Source organism: Silurus aristotelis (assembly GCF_946808225.1).
Source record: "Silurus aristotelis genome assembly, chromosome: 9".
Lineage (NCBI taxonomy): Eukaryota > Metazoa > Chordata > Actinopteri > Siluriformes > Siluridae > Silurus > Silurus aristotelis.
Genome location: NC_139582.1, coordinates 26,823,624 through 26,847,830, shown reverse-complemented (window position 1 = coordinate 26,847,830; position 24,207 = coordinate 26,823,624). Strand labels below are relative to the sequence as shown.

The 24,207-nt window shown below is 40.5% G+C and overlaps 1 protein-coding gene across 4 annotated transcripts in view; it reads right to left on the bottom strand.

Annotated features, from left to right (window-relative positions):
* LOC310731199 (interleukin-1 receptor accessory protein-like 1-B) overlaps window positions 1-24,207 on the bottom strand; it is a 338,788-nt gene that overhangs the window by 141,785 nt on the left and 172,796 nt on the right. For all 4 annotated transcript variants that reach the window (XM_083550677.1, XM_083550676.1, XM_083550678.1 and 1 more), the window contains one exon: window positions 20,497-20,571. In XM_083550677.1, the coding sequence (XP_083406803.1) occupies window positions 20,497-20,571 (75 nt within the window). The remainder of the gene's footprint in view (window positions 1-20,496; window positions 20,572-24,207) is intronic.

Genomic DNA, 24,207 nt, shown 5'->3' with positions numbered 1-24,207 from the left:
TCAAACACAGGCATGTTCCTTTCGTTTATATGTAACAAAATAAAAAGTGAATGACTTAAAGAAAGTTCTACGAACAGACGATGCCAATTTTGACATTGCTGTCCATGACAGAAGAAATTTTTCAAACGAAGAACAAGAGAGATGTTTGCAGACTGCCTCATCTCTACAATCAAAACTGGAGGTGCGAGTTTACCGGTTTGGGCTTGTTTTGGAGCAGAGAAGGTTGGAGACTTATGGAATACTGAGCTCACATGGCTAACATTCTATACTTTAACACCATGTAATTCCATTTAAACTGTGACTAATTTATCGAACTTTAACCTACAGTACAACAAGACAATGACCTGCATCATAGGTCTAAGCTCTGTAAGCATTGTTTAGAGAGCAAACCGTTGGCTGGAGTGTTATTTATCATGGAATGACCTTCCCAGTCACTGCACCTAAACCCTATTGAACTGCTCTGGGATGAACAAGGTTAGAAAGAAATCTCCAACAAGGAAAAAACTCCTTGGGTTTTACAAGAGGCACGGCAAAGTATTCCAGCTGAATGTTTAGTGACAAGAACTGTCCGGATTTCAAGAGTGTGTAAAGCAGTTATTTTATGCTAATGGAGGAATTTTTTCGACGAAAAAAACCATTATATCTGTACTTTTATATGTTTGTTTGGTCAAAGTAAATGACCTCGCTTGTTGCATAATAAAAAAGGAGCATGGATATCTTTTTAAAGCCAAAAGAAAACCACGTTTCCAAACTTTTGCCAGGCGCCGTTTGTTAAAACCGTTAAAAGCTTCCCGATTGATAAAGTGAAGAATGCTATCAAGCTACACATCATTACATAAAAACTAAAGAACAACACTAACAAAGTTTTAAACTCCACAGACTCCATCCAACCTTTTCTCTGCATCACCTTCCTCTCAGCTTACCCACATACCCAGTGCAATAGCAAGAAATATTAAAGAAACTCTTATGTAATAGTAAAACTTTTGCTCTATCACCAGGAGATCACAATTCTGAATTCCATCAATGCCACAGCCATGCCCATCCCTGCTCTCTAGATTGGCAGACTGACTAGTTTCAAGGAAATTGACAGGGGAGGGATGAAGGCAAATGGGCAGGAAGCAATACTTTCTATTTATTTATAACTTAAAAAAAAATATAGGTTGCCTGTAAATGTGTGAAAAACTTGACAGGCCAAAGGTCCTCATTCTCTAGATATCAATCAACGATCGCAGTGAGTCAAAACAGAAAATTGACTACATTTCTGATTAACATCTACAGTCACAATGATTTTTTTTCCTTCTCAGATCATCTGTTTTAATGAAATCTTTCATAATATAAGAAAAACAGCTTAACTGGAATGCTAACTGAATCAATAAGGAGATACTAAAAGAGCTATGAAACCAATATTTTTTTTGCAGAATTTACCAAGCTCACTATTTTATATTAATCAAAGTATATATATATATATATATTTTTTTTAAATTGTAATCTATCAAGAAGATTCTGTTCCAAAGCAAAATGGTTCTTAAAGTTCGTAGAAGGACCTACAGTAGGAGTTGTTCAGGTAAAGTTACGTGAAATCTATAGCTACACCTCTGCTTGATTTCCAAGATCCCAAAATAGGTTACATCACAACAGTTAGGGTACAAACTTGCAGAGAAATTCAATCTTTCTGCCTGCTTTGTGAGCTACTGTACAGTATTGAGAAAATGCTGGTTAAAGTGGTAAATGTCCTTCAACTTGCTTTTAATCGGGAATGTTTTTCCACTATGGCATTACGGTTACTAGGAGACTAGGAGATATTGTTGGAGCATGGTATTAATTTGGTTATTTCACTTATTTGACTGAACATGATCATTATATACGTAAGTGTAAATTGTGACTTGCGTACTAAGATTTGAAGTTTCAGATTTGGTTTTCGGCCCACGGCATTTTCCTCTGTGTATATTTGCTATGCTATGTATATTTTTCTACTGCTATGCCAATGACACAACTAAATGTTTAACAGCCGGATGAGTGAAACTACTTAACAAAGCTGAGAAATGTATAACGCGCACAAGATGCTGGCGGCTGAGTCATTTCCTCCTAAATACTGTACATATAAAAAGGTCGACAAACAAAAATAAACAGTGTGACCTTCTGCAGGGCTTTTAGTAATACTTTATGCAGTGGTGAAAGACCTTGGCTTGATTATGGATTCCCTTCCCTTATTTAAAGCGTATGTGAATAATATTACTAGGATAATTTTTCATATCAGACATTTCACTAAGATATACTCTGCCCTGGCCAAAGAAAAAGTCACACACTAATATTTCGTTGGACTGCCTTTAGCTTTGACTACGGCACGTATTTTCCTTCTGCAATGTCACAACATTATTTCCCGTCCGGAGTTGCGGTAATTCTTCACCAAAATCTTGTATTGATGATGGGAGAGTCGGACCGCTGCGCAAAGACTTCCCCAGCACATCCCAAAAATTCTCAATGGGGTTAAGGTCTGGACTCTGTGGTGCCAATCCATGTGTGAGAAATTATGTCTCATGCTCCCTAAACCACTCTTTCACAATTTGATCCAGATGAATCCTGTCACTGTCATTTTGGAATACGCCCGTGCCATCAGGGAAGAAAAAATCCATTGATGCAATAACCTGGTCTTCTTCTTCTTCTTCTTGTTTCGGCTGCTCCCAATAGGGGTCGCCACAGCGGATCATACATCTCCATACCCCCTGTCCTCTACATCTGCCTCTTTCAGCCAACTACCTGCATGTCTTTCCTCACCACATCAATAAACCTCCTCTTTGGTCTTCCTCTTTTCCTCCTTCCTGGGGGCTCCATCTTCAGCATTTTTCTACCGATATACCCCATGGCCCTCCTCTGCACATGTCCAAACCATCTTAATCTCGCCTCTCTCGCTCTGTTTATAAAACATCTTAGATGCGCTGTCCCTCTAATAAACTCGTTTCTAATCCTGTCCATCGTCGTCACTCCCAACGAAAACCTCAACATCTTCAGCACTGCTACCTCCAGCTCCACCTCCTGTCTTTTACTCAATGCCACTCTCTCTAAACCATACAACATCTCAGGTCTCACCACAGTCCTAAAAACTTTCCCCTTCACTCTCACAGATACTCTTTTATTACAAATCACTCCTGCTATCACTCTTCTCCACCCACTCCACCCTGCCTGCACTCTTTTCTTCACTTCTCTAACACACTCTCCATTACTTTGCACTGTTCACCCCAGGCACATGAACTTCTCCACCTTCACCACCTCTTCTCCCTGCAACCGCACCACTCCACTGCCCTTCCTCTCATTCATACACATGTACTCTGTCTTACTCTTACAGACTTTCATTCCCCTTCTCTCCAGCGCATATCTCCACCTCTCCAGGCTCTTCTCAACCTGCTCTCACCACAAATCACAATATCGTCAAATAAGGCGTCTGTGATGCTCTTCCTCGGCATAAAACCATACTGTTGCTCACAGATGGTCACCTCTTCTCTCAGCCTGGCTTCCACTACTCTTTCCCATAACTTCATGGTGTGACTGATCAACTTAAATGCAATAACTGTGTCATTCAGTATATTCAGCTGACCTCATTCTTTGGGCACATACCATTGTAAACCGAGACCTGACCAACTGCAGCAACCGCAGATCATAGCACTGCCCCCACAGGCTTGTACAGTAGGCACTAGGCACGATGGGTGCATCAGTTCATCCACCTCTTTTCTTACCCTGATCACTCTGGAACAGGATAAATATAGACTCATCAGACCTCATGACCTTCTTTTATTGCTCCAGAGTCATCTTTATGCTCCCTAGCAAATTCAAGCCGTTTTTCCAATAAGCCTCACCGATAAGTGGTTTTCGCAAGACTACACAGCTGTTTAGTCCCAATCCCTTGAGTTCCCTTCACATTGTGCATGTGGAAATGCTCTTACTTTCACTATTACACATAGCCGTAAGTTCTACTGTAGTATTTTTACAATTTGATTTCACCAAACGTTTAAATGATCGCGACCACGATCATTCAAGATTTTTTTCTTCGATCCTTCCAGTTTTTAATAACCCAATTTTAGTAGTTTCAGCAGTCTACTTAGATGTTTTCTTTGCTTGATGCATGAGAATAAATTGACCCTTCGGAAACAGATTAACATCTTTCCCATGACCACAGGATGTCTTCTGACATCTTTGTATAAGAAATGAGAAGCTACTCATTGCATCAGTTAGGGTTAAATAAGTTGTTGCCAGCTGAAACAATCATTCATGCAGTAATTATCCAATAGGAGGTTCTTACCTATTTGCTTAGTTAAATGGAGGTGGTGACTTCTTTTGGATGGGCAGTGTATACTGTCTTGTATAGTGTTAAGTACTGAATAATGAAAAAGCTTATAGTGTGACCAAGCTGCTGTAGCTTGATTCTTGTCTCACCTCATTATTTTGCTTTGCTTCTGGGTTTTCTAGTAGGTGTAGAAATAAGTTCCATTTAGTCCAGAATGCAGCAGCCAGAGCTCTTTTTAAAGACTGAAAGTTCTGAAAACAGCACCAATAACCTCTCCACACTGCTTCCAGTAAAAAAAAATTCTAGTAATTATTTGATAGCACTGAATGGTTGCATACGCTGGTCTATTACAATTTAGATATATTATTTTTAGATATAATTTTTCTGGAAGGGTGCAGTCTTTTTGTTGGTACCTGGAAAAACTAAAACAGCAGCAGTGAGCTTTATTTATTTATTTATTTATTTTTAAATAATTAACAGCCACAGTTATTAATTAATCAGCCTTCAGTCTTAAGGTTGAGGCTAAAACATATTTATGAACTCAATAATTTTATTAATAGCGCTTCTCTAATTTTAGCTCGGGAGGGTTTGCAGAAGACCTCTGGTAAAATGGGTTTGGATGCCGTCGGCCAAAACCTCACTCGACCCCCCCCCGCTCCCCACACCGTCACACGCTATTTCAGATTTGTTGCTTGCATGTCCCACGGTGCCCTCATACCTGTGTTACCTTCTGTCACTCCTTTTTAGTTATGCTGTCAGATTAAGTCTCTGTTTCCCATCAGGCACAATTTAATCGCACAATTTTCATTTGAACATTCAAAAAGTGATTTTCTTCAGTGTCTTTCGAATGACACGATGCCTACAACATGCTACATGTTTGATGCTACATATTCCAATGAAATAGTTTGAAAAATACTTATTGAGGTAAACAATTTTCACTTTCTTTCAAATATTGTTCAGATCAAATCGAATGAAAATACTGAAGCCGCTAATTGTTCGTTTATCAAATCGAATCAAATCCTGACCAGAATGTATCATTACAGCCCGAGCGAAAAATCTCGACCATGTTTCCAAAGAAATCACGGTAAATGATGTCGTTTAAAGCGCTGCCCTTTTCACCTTCGCCGTCTGCGATCTATCTTGCGAGAACCCAAATCTCTGTGTCATCTTCTTTGGGATAATAAAAACGATGTAATGGACACATAATTGTATTTGGCAAAAGTGGTTTGAATTGACTTGGGTGGACTGGCAAGCTTCACAAAGAAGAAGAAGAAAAAAAAAAAAGAAATGGCTGCTGATTTGATTTTGATGCCTGGAATGGGTTTAATGTTATAGGATTGCTGAAAAGTGAAAAGTACAAGTCAAAACCTAATCCGTTTTAAAGTTCTCATCTTACCCAATCAATACAATCATACAGCGACTCCTTTGTAAAACAACAGACACGAAAGTAATAAGGAGAACAGAATGCTTGACTAGGGAATGAAATTAACTCTAAACAATTTCCCCCACGTCTCTGAGCTCTCGTTCCGTTCACGTGAAATCCATTTCCTGAATAGCTCCTTAAGTAAGAGAATTTAACGATCAGATCTTACAGCCTAAGGCGTAAATCTTAATGGATGATGTAAAAAAAAGTACTGTGAAAAAAGTGTACATATTGTACACATATTACATATTGGCATTAAACACATTTGAAAAGCCTGGTAGAAAATGGCTAATATAGTGAAATTATAATTAGTTTGTGTAAAAAGGAATTTCGGAACGTAGTGAACAAATACACACTGTAAATCAATTAAAAGGGTGTTTTGTTATTTAAAAGCAATCTTGCGTTTTGAGCCTGGAAAGTGTTGCATTAAGTGGCTGCATTCTGAGCATAATCCTGCTTTTCCTTTCTGTCGTCATGTATGCGTGAGCATTGGATCATGTGGCATAAGCGAAATATTGGATCATGTGGCATTAGCGAAAGCCATTACCATGAATGTGTATGTTTGTTGTCTGTAACGAGGTAGTACACACTTAGGTACCGTATTTTCCGGACTATAAGCCGCTACTTTTTCCCCACGCTTTGAACCCTGCGGCTTAAACAATGAAGCGGCTAATTTATGGATTTTTCCTGGGTTTTTCCCGGTTTCACAAACTTCAAGCCAAAAAACTGAGCCCTATAACATCAGACCAATAATATTTGCCGAACGGGTTCAGGTGAACCAATGAAACTCTTTATATGAAATCGGGTGCGTTCCCACTGAATCGGGCCGCACCACATCATAAATATGGATGAGGTTCCTCTTAAGTTGGACCGCCGCTCACTCGGACTGGCGACAGGAAATGCCAATCATTCGTCAGGCTGAAAACAACCGGGCATGAAAAAAACGCACTTCACGTGTGTTCTGAGCTGCACGGCATCGAGAGAAAAGCTTTACTGATGGTGATTTTTAAACGCACGACGACGCCAAAAGAAAAACTCCTGAGAGAAATAGTTGTGAAAGGAATTAGGAAGACAGTGAACAAAGACTTTCTTGGTAGGCTACTGTTTAGATACAAGCCGTGTAACAGACACTGTCTTTCTTTAAAGCCTGTGTAAAGTTCATTAGTTTCAGTGTAGACACCTGCGGCTTATAGACAGGTGCGGCTTATAGACAGGTGCGGCGTATTTATGTTCAAAATAAAAATCTTTGTCAAATTCAGTGGGTGCGGTTTATATTTGGGTGCGCCTAATAGTCTGGAAATTACGGTAGGTGGTATGTGTCCACACATATTTGTAACATACACATGAATCCCAAGACTCAAGGTTTCCCAGAGTATTGTTTAAAGTAGCACACTCCCTCCTCCATCTTGCTAATGCGCCTTAAGTCATAAGTGCCTTTTGCATGATGTAAAAGAAAATAGATATAGATTGCTCTGTTGTCCAGTTCTGATGTTCATCTGCAAGCGCTGACGGTTGTACACAGGGGTCGGCATTAGTGCTCAGATAGATTTGTGACTACTGTTCACAGCCCCGTGCGCAACAGGCTGCAATGCACCATGGGAACTGTGTGATTACGAATCTAGTTTACACATACACACTGAAAATGTTTTTTTTTTCTATTTGAACCCAATCCTACATTCGGAGCACATGAGCCGGTAAAGTGTTGACTGCATACTGAGCACAAACCTGCTTTTCTTTTCTATCATCATGTATATGCTAATCTCCATATGCTAGCAATATTGTGTAGGCATAGTGCTGTAAATCAAAAAATAAATAAATAAAAAGGACAAAATACAGTAGTGTTATGCACCCTAAACTGGAACTTTATTTATAATTTCAATTATCTCTATGTAGCAAATCTTTAATTAAAAACTGTCAGTAATAACTGTGCATAATGATGATTAGTGATTCAGATTCCAAAGAGGTAGAGTTCACTTTTTTTTTTTTTCCTTTTAGTTTACCTTCAGGCAAGGGTTCAACAAAATTGTGTTAATTAACAGATCAGTAAAAGAGTGCAGAGCCACGAAGGTGATTCAGGGTTATTTTTAATAAGGCAGGGTCATACATTAGGATCTCAACTGATTTAGATTTTGACCACGAATGGACTTTTCCAGAAAAGTCCCTCTCCAGCATATTACCACAAAGTTGATGGCACACATCGTATAGAATGCCACCACATCCCAAGAAAAATTTTCAATTCACTTAAACTGGGAGACCCAAACCTGTTCCAAAATGCCGGCTCCATGAAGACATTACATGAGTAAGAGTTTGAGTGGCCTGCTATAGAACTCTATATAATTTGGAACACTGACTGCACCCCAGGCTTCCTCACCCTACACCAATACCTGACTTCACTACACCCTTGTGGGTGAAATAACACAAATTTCAAAAGTATACTAAAAAAAAAATCAAAAGTGGAGGTTATTAAAAGAGCAAAACTTTCTTTCGGCTTCTCCCATTAGGGGTCGCCACAGCGGATTATCTGTATTCATGATCCGCATGTTCGATTTGGCAGATGTTTTTACGCTGGATGCCCTTTCTAACGCAACCCTTCCCATTTATTTGGGCTTAGGACCGGCACTAAGAGTGCACTGGCTTGTGCAACCCTAACGGGCTGGGGTTGGTTCCCTGACCCTAACCACTAGACCACCAGGTGACCTTAGGTTATTAAAAGCGCAAATGGAGACTAAATGTGGAATAGAATGTACAAAAATCTTCTAATTTTATGATCAGGTGTCCACAAACCTTTGCCCCTATATTAAACCAATAGGAAGATTGTTTGCTCAGTAGTAAGTTGGTGTGAATGAAAAAATCGCTATATAGCAATTTTATACATATATAGACCCGGGTTCGATTCCCGGTCAGGGAACCATCCCCAGCCACTCTTAGTGCCGGTCCCAAGCCCGGATAAATTGGGGAGGGTTGCGTTAGGAAGGGCATCCAGCGTAAAACATGTGCCAAATCAAACGTGCGGAGGATCCGCTGTGGTGACCCCTAACGGGAGAAGCCGAAAAGAAAGTTTATAGTATATAGTAAAATATAGTTCATTCATTCATTCATTTTCTCCCGCTTATCCGTAATTCGGGTCGCGGGGGCAGCAGTCTAAGCAGGCCCCCGCCTTCGACTGCTGCCCAATCCTCACAGCACCGTCCCTTACGGTCCCTCCTGCAGGTGGTGAGCCCACGGGAAGTAAAATATAGTATATATATATTAATTTAGAAAACCATAATCATATAGGGTAGGAGATGCCCTTGCTCTCAGAGCAGTCTTTGGCATTCCTTCGACAATCTAAATTGAATAAACAGCAAACCACTTACCTAATACTTTGTAATACAACACTCAAATCTTTTTGGGGGGGGTAAGAGTCTACTAGCACATATTGATTTAGCAATTCTTATTCCACTCTTCATTGCGAGAAAAAAAAAAAATAGCTCCAGATCAAATTACAAGGGGATTTCCTGTGCACAGCCCACTTCAGGTCATTTCCACAGGATTAGGATAGGATTTGGATTTAGGCTCTGACTGGACCATTACAAAATCTTCTTCCGAATCTATTTCTTTATTGACTTTGTTTGTACATTGGGTTGTCGCGATATTGGAAGGTGAATTTATATCGCCAGCTGAATAACAGAGGCCTGCAGGTTTTGTGCCAAACAGCATAAGTATTTGGAGCCATCAGTGATCCCTCAACCTTGAATAAACTAGAATTGACGCTCATTTCCGGAGGAAGAAGTTCCCTTGGATGACCCTGGGACCATGTATACTTGTTCTGTAACAATGTACAGGTAGGTGGTATGTGTCCACACACATGTAACATGTCAAGTCGAGTCTCAAAGCAGCTTTACAAAATGTTAAGAGTTAAGGTGAATGGTGTGTATTTATCCCTGATGAGCAGCCATGGCGACTGTGGCAAGAGAAAATTCCCTTAGATGTTATGAGGAAGGAACCTTGAGAGGAACCAGACTCAAAAAGGGAAGCTCAAAAGGGCTCACTCATTAGGGATAAACTTACAATTATTTGGAACATTCTTTAATTACAGCTTTATCTCTGTAAAGCTGCTTTTAGACAATGTCCATTGTTCAAAAAACGCTATACAAAAAAAAATTATTGAATTAATAAGATAATGTTACCAATGTCACTTCACTTGCCAGTGGTTTTAATGTATAACTGGTGTATGCAACCAGTGTATATAAGGGTTTTATTTCCCTTTTTATCCCTAATTTTTGTATTTCTATCCATTTCAAATTATGTTGGTTGCCAGTTCACAATGCAGGTAAAAACTTGCAATGAAAACGACACGTTTGATCAGATTTTTGCACCAGAACTTGAACAGCAAACTCCATTATATATAGTATATTTCTTTTAAAAAACTTCACAGGTCAAGCCACAGTGAAGTTCTCACAAAGAGCTTAACTCACAGTTAAAATAAACTTGAATACAGTTCTACTTAGCAGACACCCTCATTCAGAATCACCTCATTTATTCATACAGTACACCCGAGTACTTAAAGGTGAAGGGTCTTGCTCAAAGGCTGAGCAGTGGGAGAATTTGAACTTAAACTTTAGCTCCAACAGGTCTGCCACTGAGCTACAGCTTACCTGGTGAAAGCATTTCCATAAGTGTTCATATTAGAAGTGCCACACAAAAACCCATGGCAAAGACACAAATGAAACGGGAAACATAAAATCTGTTGAATGTTTGTTTTCCTTTGATATCAGAATGACTAAAGAAAACAGCGTATCAGGTCATTGTCCATTAGGTAGTGCTTTATGCTTAAAGGTTATCGTCCATTGATGAAGATAAAGAGTTCCTTTCCAGCACAAGCTCCAAATTCAGACTTACCTGACAATTCCCAGGCTCTATTTTAGGGAAAAACCATTGAACCAATCATCAGCTGATTCAATTTCATCGATATTATGGAGGGCGAGAACGAGGAGTCCTTTTGGTCGAGGTTTAAAACAATAGTTCCCCAACCCGGACTCTACACGTGTAGTTAGCACAAGAGGAAGCCATGTTTCGCTCTGACAAATCATAGTGCTATGGGCTGTTAGAAGTAAAATGAAATTTTGCTGTATGTACACACTGGTATTCCACCAAGAAGAATCCTTCTGTGTACAAAGACATGTAACAGCAGCCAGCAGAGGATGACATTCAGAGCTTAAAGATCCTTAAGAGCAAAATAATCATAAATGCTCTTCGACTCCATAAATCCTTTCTATTTGTTCTCTATTTATGTATTAATTGGTAAAACCCCTCTTCATCCCCCAACCATTTTTGTTTTCATCCAACAGCATGGTCTACATCGTATTACTCTGCTTACACCACAATTTGCCAACAATGACAATCTCTTATGTAGGAAATGTCGCATGTTTTAGTGCTATATAATTTGATTTAATGTTGTGGATTTCCTATTTACACGTCCATGTACCAGGCGTGATAAACAAATCATTTCATCATCAGTCTTGCTCTTTTTCTCTTTTGCTTCAGGATATTTCTCCTTCTTGTGCTATCTCTCTCTCTCTCTCTCTCTAAAATTCACGGTCCCAAAAAAACACAACATGGTATTTTAGTGGAAATTCCTGGAGCTGATAATCTACACAACTGTTTAAAAGTGCTTACGAGACTCTTCCTATAAATACTTAATAAAGATTTCTCAACAAAAAACATGTCACTACATTAATGTTTCCTAATGTTAGTTTGTAATGTTTTTTCACAGCAAAACTATATATACAGTGGGTACGGAAAGTATTCAGACCCCCTTAAATTTTTCACTATTTTTTATTTTGCAGCCATTTGCTAAAATCATTTAAGTTCATTTCTTTTCCTCATGAATGTACACATAGCACCCTATATTGGCAGAAAAACACAGAATTGTTGACACTGTTGCAGATTTATTAAAAAAGAAAAACTGAAATATCACATGGTCCTAAGTATTCAGACCCTTTGCTCAGTATTTAGTAGAAGCCCCCTTTTGATCTAATACAGCCAGGAGTCTTTTTGGGAAAGATGCAACAAGTCTTTCACACCTGGATTTGAGGATCCTCTGCCATTCCTCCTTGCAGATCCTCTCCAGTTCTGTCAGGTTGGACGGTAAACTTTGGTGGACAGCTATTTTTAGGTCTCTCCAGAGATGCTCAATTGGGTTTAAGTCATTGCTCTGGCTGGGCCATTCAAGAACAGTCACAGAGTTGTTGTGAAGCCACTCCATCGTTATTTTAGCTGTGTGCTTAGGGTCATTGTCTTGTTGGAAGGTAAACCTTCAGCCCAGTCTGAGGTCCAAAGCACTCTGGAGAAGGTTTTCGTCCAGGATATCCCTGTGCTTGGCCGCATTCATCTTTCCCTTGATTGCAACCAGTCGTCCTGTCCCTGCAGCTGAAAAACGCCCCCACAGCATGATGCTGCCACCACCATGCTTCACTGTTGAGACTGTACTGAACAGGTGATGAGCAGTGCCTGGTTTTCTCCACACATACCGCTTAGAATTAAGGCCAAAAAGTTCTATCTTGGTCTCATCAGACCAGAGAATCTTATTTCTCACCATCTTGGAGAACTCCATGCGGGTTTTCATGTGTCCTGCACTGAGGAGAGGCTTCCGTCGGGCCACTCTGCTATAAAGCCCCACTGGTGAAGGGCTGCAGTGATGGTTGACTTTCTACAACTTTCTCCCATCTCCCGACTGCATCTCTGGAGCTCAGCCACAGTGATCTTCGGGTTCTTCTTTACCTCTCTCACCAAGGCTCTTCTCCCCCGATAGCTCAGTTTGGCCGGTCGGCCAGCTCTAGGAATGGTTCTGGTCGTCCCAAACGTCTTCCATTTGAGGATTATGGAGGCCACTGTGCTCTTAGGAACCTTAAGTGCAGCAGAAATTTTTTTGGAACCTTGTGTAAACTAGATTCGTAATCACACAGTTCCCATGGTGCATTGCAGCCTGTTGCGCACGGGGCTGTGAACAGTAGTCACAAATCTATCTGAGCACTAATGCCGACCCCTGTGTACAACCGTCAGCGCTTGCAGATGAACATCAGAACTGGACAACAGAGCAATCTATATCTATTTTTTGGAATCTGTGCCTTGCCACAACTCTGTCTCTGAGCTCTTCAGGCAGTTCCTTTGACCTTAATGATTCTCATTTGCTCTGACATGCATTGTGATCTGTAAGGTCTTATATAAACAGGTGTGTGGCTTTCCTAATCAAGTCCAATCAGTATAATCAAAAATTTCTGGACTCAAATGAAGGTGTAGAACCATCTCAAGGATGATCAGAAGAAATGGAGAGCACCTGAGTTAAATATATGAGTGTCACAGCAAAGGGTCTGAATACTTAGGACCATGTGATATTTCAGTTTTTCTTTTTTAATAAATCTGCAAAAAGGTCAACAATTCTGTGTTTTTCTGTCAGTATGGGGAGCTGTGTGTACATTCATGAGGAAGAAGAATGAACTTAAATGATTTTAGCAAAATGGCTGCAATATAACAAAGAGTGAAAAATTTAAGTGGGTCTAAATACTTTCCGTACCCACTGTATATATAGTCTGTGGAGTGCAAGCTATAAAAGACTGTGTGTTTTTTATTAACCTAATGTTCACGCTACAGTTTGAACTTTTCCTGAGCCAAGATTTTATTTTATTTATTTATACTTTTTTTTTTTTTCAGCACTAGTATGATGACAATTTAATAAACCCCCCCCCCCCACCCCCCACGTTATGGCTAAGACACTGTGGAGCTAGACTAAACAAAGACAGCAATGCCTCAAACAAACAATAAGCAGCCCCTAATTGAGAGAAATGATGTAATATTGATCTTCCTTACAGCTCCCAATGGCCGCAGCTCCACATATTCCAATGAAGTGACATTTACTCAAGCAGCAACTCTCGACTCCAATGAAACATGGGGAATTCACATCTCACTTCTTCACCGAACAGGTTCACATAAAAGAAAGACTAAAAAAATCTAATAAACTCACTCTGGATGGGATGCCAGGTCCATCACAGGCAACCATACATAGACAATATGGATGTGCATCTCCATATCTGAGGCCGATGCGATTCACATCTCATTACCAACAATATGATACATTTGATATACATATTAAGCAGCTACCGATGCGAATCGATTCACCTTTATTATGATGCTGTGCGATCCGATTTCAATCGATCCAATGCAAAACCATGATGCTTTGCAATTTAATATGGTACCGAATTGGTTCAGACATAAAAACCATACATTTGCGCTAGTGCTAGACATCTAACGCAAAAAAAACAAATGCATTTTATAAAACCGAACGTTCTTTCACTTTTCTGTCTACAGGAAGACACATCTTAACATCCCCAATACAGTTCATTTACATCCAGGGGTAATTCAAATTAGCCAATCCACCTACCAGGATGTTTTCGTTAGGTAGGAATGAATGAAGCACCCAGGGGAAATGTCTTTATGGACGCCTGGGCGAACATGTAAAAATCTACAGAAAACTGAGCTTTGGATGATACCAGGAACTGTGGAGCTCTGGTGCTGCAGTTTATACATCATACAACAATATTTCATTTAAATAATTTGTGATATTTTTACAAGGAGGTCAGAAAAAAAAAAGCTAGCTGATTCTAGCTAAGGGTCTCTGTGACTCTTGAACTCCACCAGGTTCAAAGCCAAGGTGTGGGAGAAAAATGGGTCAAGATGGCGAGCCATGACAGCCCTTTATGCTTTAATTACAGCCTGAAAAACATCAGCAAAGACAAGTAAATCAATAGCCTCAGATGTGAACTGGGCTGGTTTTACAAGCTTGTCCTTGAGAGCGGGTGGCTGGAACTTCTCCAAGATACCGAGGAATCAAAGGTTACAGCATTTCTGAACATACTGTTCTCCGAGATACGGCTGTATCCCTTTGACATTTACAAAAATCGGACGTTTCGCGTTCATGTTCAGTTAATGTTACTCTGACCATTATGAGCCGGGAATTCCGAATAGATGGCATACCGATCGTAGCACATTTTATACATTTATGTGTGGTAGCTCAGCTGCTCTAATGCTGGCAATTTCAATGCAAGCCTCGGGGACTCAATGATGTTTTATTTCCATTTTTCACACTGGGGAGCAGGTGGACTATGTTTCACAGGCTGATTTTCATTTATTGTAGTGTTATTGTTGTGAAACAATAATACAAATAAACCCTGATATTCACTGTCCTAATGTATATTTGATCCATAATTGCAATTAAAACAATCTTAAATATTGTTAAATACAGTATAAGAAATTGCACTTTGAAATCTGGTGCTTGTTTTCTTGCTTTTTTCTGAATCTCCCATGGCACTAAAGTTGAAGAACCATTCCCACACCTCTGGTGCACTTTGTCACAAATCATTGCCAGAGCTGAATGTCAGGTGTCACAGGGTAGAGAGCAGGTTCTCGGGGTATTGGCCAAGAATGACAGCAAAGAGACAGCAAGAGCTATCTGATCAGAGAGAGAAGCAGAAAAGGCAAGTGGGAGACAAGGAAAGCGGAAAAAAGAGAGTGGGGGAGTAGTGAAGGACAGAGCATAAGAAAAGAGATGGAATCTTCTTTGCAGAAAGTCAAAAGAACAAACAGGGCAAGTCGAGATGGCACGGCGAGACAAGAAAAGCCGTGGAGGTTAGGGATGTGACACAAAAAGGCTCAATGATTGAAGATCAAACGTCTGGAATACTGCAGTAACCATCTCCCTGTCTCTTTTCTCTCTCACACACTCTCAATTTTGTTCATTTATTTGGCAAATTTGATGTCTGCAGGGCCTTATTTTTTGAGGAAGAGAAGGAGGGGAAAAAAAAAAAGAGAGTGTGAGAGAATGACAGCCAGGGTGGGGGGTTGATCATTAATGCTCCAGTTGTGCTGATGGGCGCCATCAGCTGAAACAATGCTCGCTAGCCTATTTTTTTCCACTACAATGACCACATGTGCTTGGTGTCCAGAACACTAAAGCCCTTGATCACGTGTATATACGAGCACCCCATCCCCCGAGCATACAGTGCAATCATACAAACAAAAAAAGGCTTCAGGATCCAGCTTTTTCTTGTCTGGTATGCTCCACTGGCCAGCTCTAAGATGTAGAAAGTGCTCACAGACATGTGGGTGAAGCTCTTCAGCACTTTTCTTCGAGAGCAATTGAGTGACTGACTGTGCATTAGAACACTGGGGAAACAAAAAGGCATTGAGTCTTGCTAGTAGCAACGGCTTCTGAACCATTGGCACAGAATTTTAAGACGGCATTCTATGAAATCAGTACAGTTAAAACCAGATTTTACACATTTTTCAAATGTCTTACTGCGGCTGATCGTCTCATCATCGCACCATGCTTGAAGTTTTCTGTAGATATCTAGGATTTTAATGCCTTCATTCACAATGAACTTCATCATCACACGATGTTCCATACACGCACAAACATTGTTGTAATAGTAGACACTAGCCACGTACTACTGCTTGTAGTACCACCACACCTTCATCCATTTTTATAACAGTAAAATGTGACTTGATCTCCTATCGCACATATACAGTGCATTAGTGTACAGTACAATTAGAGTATTTTCTGTGGAGAATCCGGTTTATTAGGAAACATGGACCAGATTGCTGGTCCAGACATGATATGGCAATCCTGAGGCAAATAGGGTTAATGGACAGACAACGGCCATGTGAACAATCCTGTATAAACTAATCAGTGCCCTTTTGTGTAACAATGCGCTTATGTGCAACGCATGCTCCATCAAGATACGGTTTTCATTCAGAGCTTTGACCTCAACCCTACTGAATGCCTTTGGAATGATGCGGACTGCACCCCAGGCCTCCTCACCCTACATCAGTGCCAGAATTCATGGCTGAATACGCACAAATCTCCACAAGCTCATTCCAAAATCTAGAACAGCTTCCTAAAAGAATGAAAGTTATAAGCTACTTATAACATGACAACTTCTAACATTAGACATATATATATCTGCTATGCATTTAACAGATGTGTCGAAATCGGTGAATATATAATTCCTCGTTTGATCATGCCCAGAGATTTGATGCATCTTGGTAGCATCTAGACACTAGAAAAAGTGTCATCATATAAAGACTTGAGCTCTATTTTATACATTGTGTCTTTTAATCCTCACACAAAAAAAAGTCAAATAAAAACTAGTCAAAATAGTTTTTTTTCTTTTTAGGATCAGAGCTTGTTTTAGTCAATGAGTTAACTTGTAAAAAAGGTCTTATGCAGGATATGTTTGGACATGCCTTGAAACTTGTTCCTATTTCAGTTACCTATAGAATCTTAATGGCAATACTCTCCCCTACCAGCAGGTGGCAGTACTTTGTATACAGCATCCATATAGGAAAAGCTGGAAGAGCTAGAACTGTGAATATATAAAGCAAGCAGCATTAACACCTGCTGTGATCATTACTGAAGAGATGTTGGTTATAAGTTACTTTAAAAAGTGATTATTTACCAGCTAGTAACTAAATATTCAACCGTATAATCCAATTCTTTCAGTATGGACATACAGAACACAAGTAACGGTAGTCCACTTTAAAAAAATAAATAAAAAAACCCCACTTTGCTTGACAGCCAACCATCAGCTTGATGTTCTTTCATATGTAGTACAATCAGTATCCAGATTTTGTGCCATTCCTGGAAACAGTTCCTTCTCAACCGATGACATAAGTGAATGTCACATGCCTGGCATTTCCAAGGAGTTTTCTGCGTAATGCACAGCTTTGCAATGCTTACAAGCTTAGACCTGGTCTCCTCCGGTCTGTTTTGATGTTCTTTTATGTATTAATTATACATAAATAAAAAATCTGCTTTAAAATGACTGACATGTGTTCATCATTCGGCTTTAAGATTCATAACAAAAGCCAGACGCTGTACTCATCGCTCTGAAATGATTGCTCAGTGCGAACCGCTCGGTGTGAATGCAAATAACGAAGGTGTTTTTTTTTTACTTACGGGAAAAATAATATCATTTTCTCATCAGCTCTATTTCAGTCAGCTTGTTGGCATTCCGGCTAGGCATCAAGCTTCACTCCCACAGTAAGGTTAAACAGTGTAGAGCTAGCAAACACATACTTATTCCGCAGGCCACGGACATAACCCACATATCAACTCTTGCCAGGTGACAAGCTCGAAGTCGGTGAAACTTTTCCGGTACTTTCCGCTTGATCTATTGCAGAGCGACGAAGTCTGACCGATACAGAATTTGTTGCCATAAAGTCCATTTGAGGCGATCGCTGGGGATATATGGCCCTTCAGGGGCAAGGGACACTTGGTTGAAGGGTTGTCATTCATCATTTTGGCAAGCCCAGCTGAGGACCAGCCCAAATTGAGCATGCCTCAGGGGCAGACACCAGGCGCTGAAACAAGTCAGTTTCGCTGAATATTTGCAAGTCCTGTCAACAAACAGTGGCAGTTCATTCTGGGCAATGCACCAAAATGCTTAGCAGCAGGTGATGAGAATTCCCAGATACCACGACTTACAGTAATCATGCAGTGTGCACAATATCTTGTCAGAGCCTTAGGCATCGCATTTGGCTGATTTACTGACAATAGCTTGCTGACGTCATTTACTACTAGAAACCAGAACGTTGGCAAATCTGCTATGAGCAAAGACCTCCTTAAGCACAGATATACATCAAAGACCAGGCACCTGAAGGGCATGTTTTTTCAATAAATATCAGTATCAGTCCGCAGTCCTGTGCCAGTGATTCAATAAACAAGGTTATCATATATGTGTGTGTGTGTATATATATATATATATATATATATATATATATATATATATATATATATATATATATATATATATATATATATATATATATATATATATATATAAAATGTGGAGTAGTTTCATTTAGCTTTGGCCAGCATCAGATTCATAAGGTAGTCACCTGAAATGGTTTTTAATTCAAAGGTGTGACTTGTCAAGCGTAAGATTTGTTGCCTTCTTAATAGGCTTAAGACCATCAGTCAATACCCCTATTAGTGCTACTACAACTACTGTACAAATCCATACAATCTCAGAAACGCTCAGTTAAGTAAAGAGAAAAGACAGTTCATGATTAATTAAAAAAATGAAGGTCATGTAATCCAAAAACTCTCAAGAACTTTAAATGTATTCCCAAAGTGCAGTCAAAACCATCAAACGATCTCTTTCGACTTCTCCCATTAGGGGGTCGCCACAGCGGACCATCCACATGTTTGATTTGGCACATGTTTTTACGCTGGATGCCCTTCCTAACGCAACCCTTCCCATTTATCCGGGCTTGGGACCGGGACTAAGGCTTGTGCAACCCTAATGGCTGGGGTTAGTTCCCTGACCAGGGCTCGAACCCGGGCCACAGCGGTGAGAGCGCCGCATCCTAACCACCAGACCACCAGGGAACCTAGTCAAAACCATCAAACATTATGATGAAGTTATCATGAGGACCGCAGTAGAAAAGAAAGACAAAGAGCTACCTCTGCTGCAAAGGATAAGTTTATTAGAATTACCAGCCTCAGTGTGTGTGCAAAAAAAGGGCCGAATGGCTAGAAAGAGGTGTTGATTAACTCTCCTCCCACTCTTTCTACATTTTCACTACTCATTTTATTTCTGCTTCTATCTCTCTCGCTTTCTTGCACTTTCTCACACACAAACTTTCCATCTCTCGGGTACATATGCCTAATTAGCTGATGTCAGATGGGCCATGTATACTTCCATACATTATTTGGGAGATGAATATTAAACCGTACCCCAAGCATACGAAAAAAGGGGGAAAAAAAGCGAAGGATCTCGACAAGCACCTGTCACTACCATGTGGAAAACCGAGAGAAATGTGGCGGTCCCTTGAACGTCTCCATATGTGCGTGTTAACTGAGTGGAAAGCGAAAAATGCAATGCGCTCCTGTTCCCAGCATAATATTTTATGAGTTGATTTTGCAGCGAGCGTGCTGCTGGATCTAATAGCAGGGATGCAGACGGGAGCTGCCATTCATAGAAGATTCTTGTATTCTGCCTTCAGGCTGCGTGTCATCACTCAGTGCTTTCAACTGTGCTGACATCTAAACTGCAGCTGCATTAATTCACTTTACGTCACCATGCAAGTGTTCGGAATTGCACGCGAACCTTAAGCAGGATATATTTAATTTCTCTCCAAGCTTTTGCACAGGGATTTTCCTTTTCAAACGGCCTCTCTGATGTCCACTGACCACGACAAATTCATTTTCAAAGGAGGGCGCCATAATGGATGCTTTTCACTCCTATTATAATCAAGTCTTTGACCCGTCACTGCTCAGCAAGACTATTCCCGTGTGGCTGAAGCGATCCAGGCTTAGTTAGCTCTTCTTAAAGCCCATCATTCCTGCTTTATTTAGGGATTTGATTTGTGGTCGCTGCCACTCAAACACCTGCAGCCTCAAACAGCGGTGCATTGCCTCACAAAGCCTGGCAATCTTGTGCATTCTAAACATAATCAAAAACGATATTCTCCCTGCTGTGGTCCTGCTGCCACACACACGACACAACATTACACCATGCAACATCGGAGAAATGCAGGTTGCCTGGAATACGCCTTGAAAAAACAACAACATTCAGGTGTCACTATGGCGTGTGTGTTCATACATGCACACACCGAAAAACAGACCCCCGCGCAAATCCATATACTGTACATCTGGCAGAGGCGGAGGTCTGACTGGACCCAGAGAGGCACAAGCCTGGCCCTGATTCCCAGTCTGGCATTAATATGGTGCTTAAAGAAACCCTGGGGTTCTTACCTAACTGCAGCTCCATGACACTCATTTTGCTTTCAGCAGGAACGATGATCTTTGGAGGTTTGTCGGTCAAAGGAGCTGCAACAAAAGACACAAAAAGAATATTAATCCTGTGTGGACACTCAAAATAAATTTCGGTTATAACAAAAAACTAGAACTAGAACTAGAAGAAGGAAACTAGACATGGTAAAATAAGCACCAAAGGGACGGTATAATCTTCCCTCGCTTTTTTTTTTCCGGTCTCTCTTTCCCCCTGTCTCTCTCTCTCGCTGTAATAGGCTTCACCATACATGGCCTGACAACCATTTCAAGTCAACTAATGGCCTCGGTACCTTCGGGGGAAGCATACTGTCAGTGATTAAGGCGAACGATGTGCCACCAAACCAACATGCATTAAGGGCAGACAATGTTCAGTGGACGTCCACTGCAAACTAGCGGTGCACTGTAATATAAACCCAGGAGAATCTTTACGCTTATTTATAGGGGCTGAGGGGGGAGAACCAACCAGGTCTCATTCAGCATAGAGACACCACTCTCGGGACAAATCTGCCATGATGCACACCATAGCTCAAACAATTAGGACGATAGTTTGAAGAAAAGAAAAAATACAGTTCTTTATCTGGAAAGGCAAATCAAGGAATTGAGAAAAAGTAGAGAGTGTTAGAGAGAGTGAGGAAGCCAGAGGAAGGATGAGGGGAAAAGTGGGAGGGGGCTGTGATAGGGAGTGAAGAAAGAGAGAGGAAAGGCAGTATAGAGAGAGAAAGAGAGTGGGACTGAGAGAAGGTTATAAACTAGAACATATGTATATTACCCACAATGCAGGACTCTGTCCGAATATTTCCAGTTTTCCCGGTGTACATTAAGACAGCAATCTGCTCAGCATTCAACACTACACATCAGAGACATCTTGCCTCGATTGAAATAAATACGGATAGTAATTTATAAGCATAAACTTAATCGAATCTGCTGTCAGGATTCAGGACGTCTGCTTAAACAACTAATACACTCCCTGGAATAATTCTACATATTGATTTTGTTTGCTTTCTTCGGCACCCTGTTTTGCTCTCGCGCCAGGCGAGTGGCGGCTTTTCCTCCCGCTCGTGACGGCGTTCGTAATTCATCCCCCAGCGCTGTGCTAATGCCATTAAACCCGCTTATTATTTCAACTGTTCACTAGATACAGTAGGAGCCATGCATCATGGGTAATTAGCTAAAACACCAGGACCGCACGAACAAACCACATGAGCAGTTTGATTCCAGTAAGGAATAAAACAGGGTGGATCGCGGTGCCAGTCGGACACTTTCGCAATTCCGTCGTGGGATGAATACGGCGGTCCGAAATGACGAAAGACAGCTGATCCCACCAATAGGAGGATGGTGTGATTACAACGAACTCACCGGACAGTCAAAACGACGATGGATGGATGGATGGATGGATGGATGGATGGATGGATGGATGGATGGATGGATGGATGGATGGATGGATGGATGGATGGATGGATGGATGGATGGATGGATGGATAGATGGATAGATAGATAGATAGATAGATAGATAGATAGATAGATAGATAGATAGATAGATAGATAGATAGATAGATAGATAGATAGATAGACAGACGCTTATAAGAGAGAATGTGTGAGCTTTTTTTCTCCACAATTACACCGCCTTCAATTAAGCAGTCACACTTTGACAGAAAATTGCAGGAATGAGGCTTCTTATCCTTTCTCTTTAACTACTTATCTTTATCCAAAGTCTCATCAGAAAATCCTCACGCTGCAAGCGTTTATTAATAGAGTGAACAAGGAATTAGAGAGAAAGAGAGAGATCCTCAACCCCGACTTGGTCCTTGGGTTGGCTGATTGGCCGGTGCACCAAAATTGCTTCAATAAGCCACATTTATCAGAGAACAAGTTCCGTAGTAAGACTATATTGAAAAGCAAAGCAGGGGAAAGAAAAAGAGAGTTGAAAAGAAATTTGTTTTAAATAGACTATTGCACCTGACATTGCATCAGACATCACTAAGGCGGCCTACCACTTGGGATTCCTAAACTAATTTTGGGCTTGACTCTGGTTTAACACCACACTGACATCACATCAGTTTAATATTTTACCAGCACAGTCAATTCCATCAGCTCCATCTCCAAAGCGAACCCGCTCCAGGGCAACTTCTGTGTTTTTAAAGACAGCTGACTCACTAATAGCACTGAACGCTTTGAACATATGATTCCTCTAGGACTGTTCCACAATAACGCACACGCGCCATCACCAGTTGGAAAGGAATTTATCATTTAGTCATTCACTTTCACTGCGTAGTATATTTCTCATTCAGATTTTCTCCCCATCTGTCCACTGTGAATTTGAATTACACTGTTGGTTAGATGTCATCCTCCAAAGCCACAGTGAATGATGGGTATTTTGCATTATGCGAAGGCAATTTACTTTCAGTTGACTGCTCTGACTCGGGGCCAGAAAACGCCTTGTGTACTCAGGCTACATGTGTAAGCAAAACCGACAACAATGTCACAACATTCAAAGACATATTAATAGCGGAGATACCACTCCTTACGTTTACGGCTTTTGGCAGAAGCCCCTATTTAGAGCGACTTACAATCGTGTAATTTATAAAACTGCGCTGTTGAAGATTAAGGGCCTCGCTCAAGAGCCTGACAGTGGCAGCTGAGCAATGCTGGAATTTGACTCACGACCTTCCAAATAGTAGTCTAATGTCTTTACAGTTGAGCTACAAAAGCCCAAAGTGTGATGTCAACTTTATGAGAGACTACAATACATTTACCATATTTTATACAACTGAGCACTTAATGGTAAAGAGCCTTTCTCAAGGGCCCCAGCAGTGACAGGTAAAAAATAAGAGGTGTATTGAGAATGACTGAGACATCTTCCAAACACATCCCATACTTTTGGGTACTTTGTGAAAAGAGTAAAAAAAAATAGAAAAAAGCACACAAGGCTGGAAAAGTACCAATACTTTTGTCCCTATTGTGTGGTAATTTTGGCAGACAGACAGACAGACAGACAGACAGACAGACAGACAGACAGACAGACAGACAGACAGACAGACAGACAGACTATTAATAGTTCAGCTTGGATAACATACATAGATTATCTTTTTTTTCTTCCTCAACTTTCACAGATTAGTTGTCCAATGTCCAAAGGATAGTTTGATTTATATGATTTACAATTGATTTATATACAATTATCATGTTTTATACAACTGAGCAGTTGAGGGTTAAGGGCCTTGCTCAAGAGCCCAGCAGTGACCCCTTTGCTGAGCTGAAATTCAAAGTTATAAGCTTCTGATAAGAAGTCCAATGTTTCAACCACTGAGACATCTTCCAAAAACATCCTATACAATCGTGTAACAACTTTGTGGTAACAGTTTGGAGAAGAACCACATAAGGCTGGAAAATTCAGGTGTCAAAATATGCTTGTCTGACAGACATACAGATAAACAGTCTGTTAGCTCATGGGTGGTACCAACACTAATGATTATTTCTATCGATGGCATTCATATGATATATTATTGGGGTCAATGTGCATTTAAATGATTGCATACAATCCAGAATTGCTTTACAATTTCTCGGATTTCTCTTTTCTTTCACCGATTCCTTTCCATCATTTCCAACATTTTTTTTCTGAGGTACCAAATCTCGCTAATCTGGTTTCCTGGAGCGAACGCTACAAACAAACTCTTG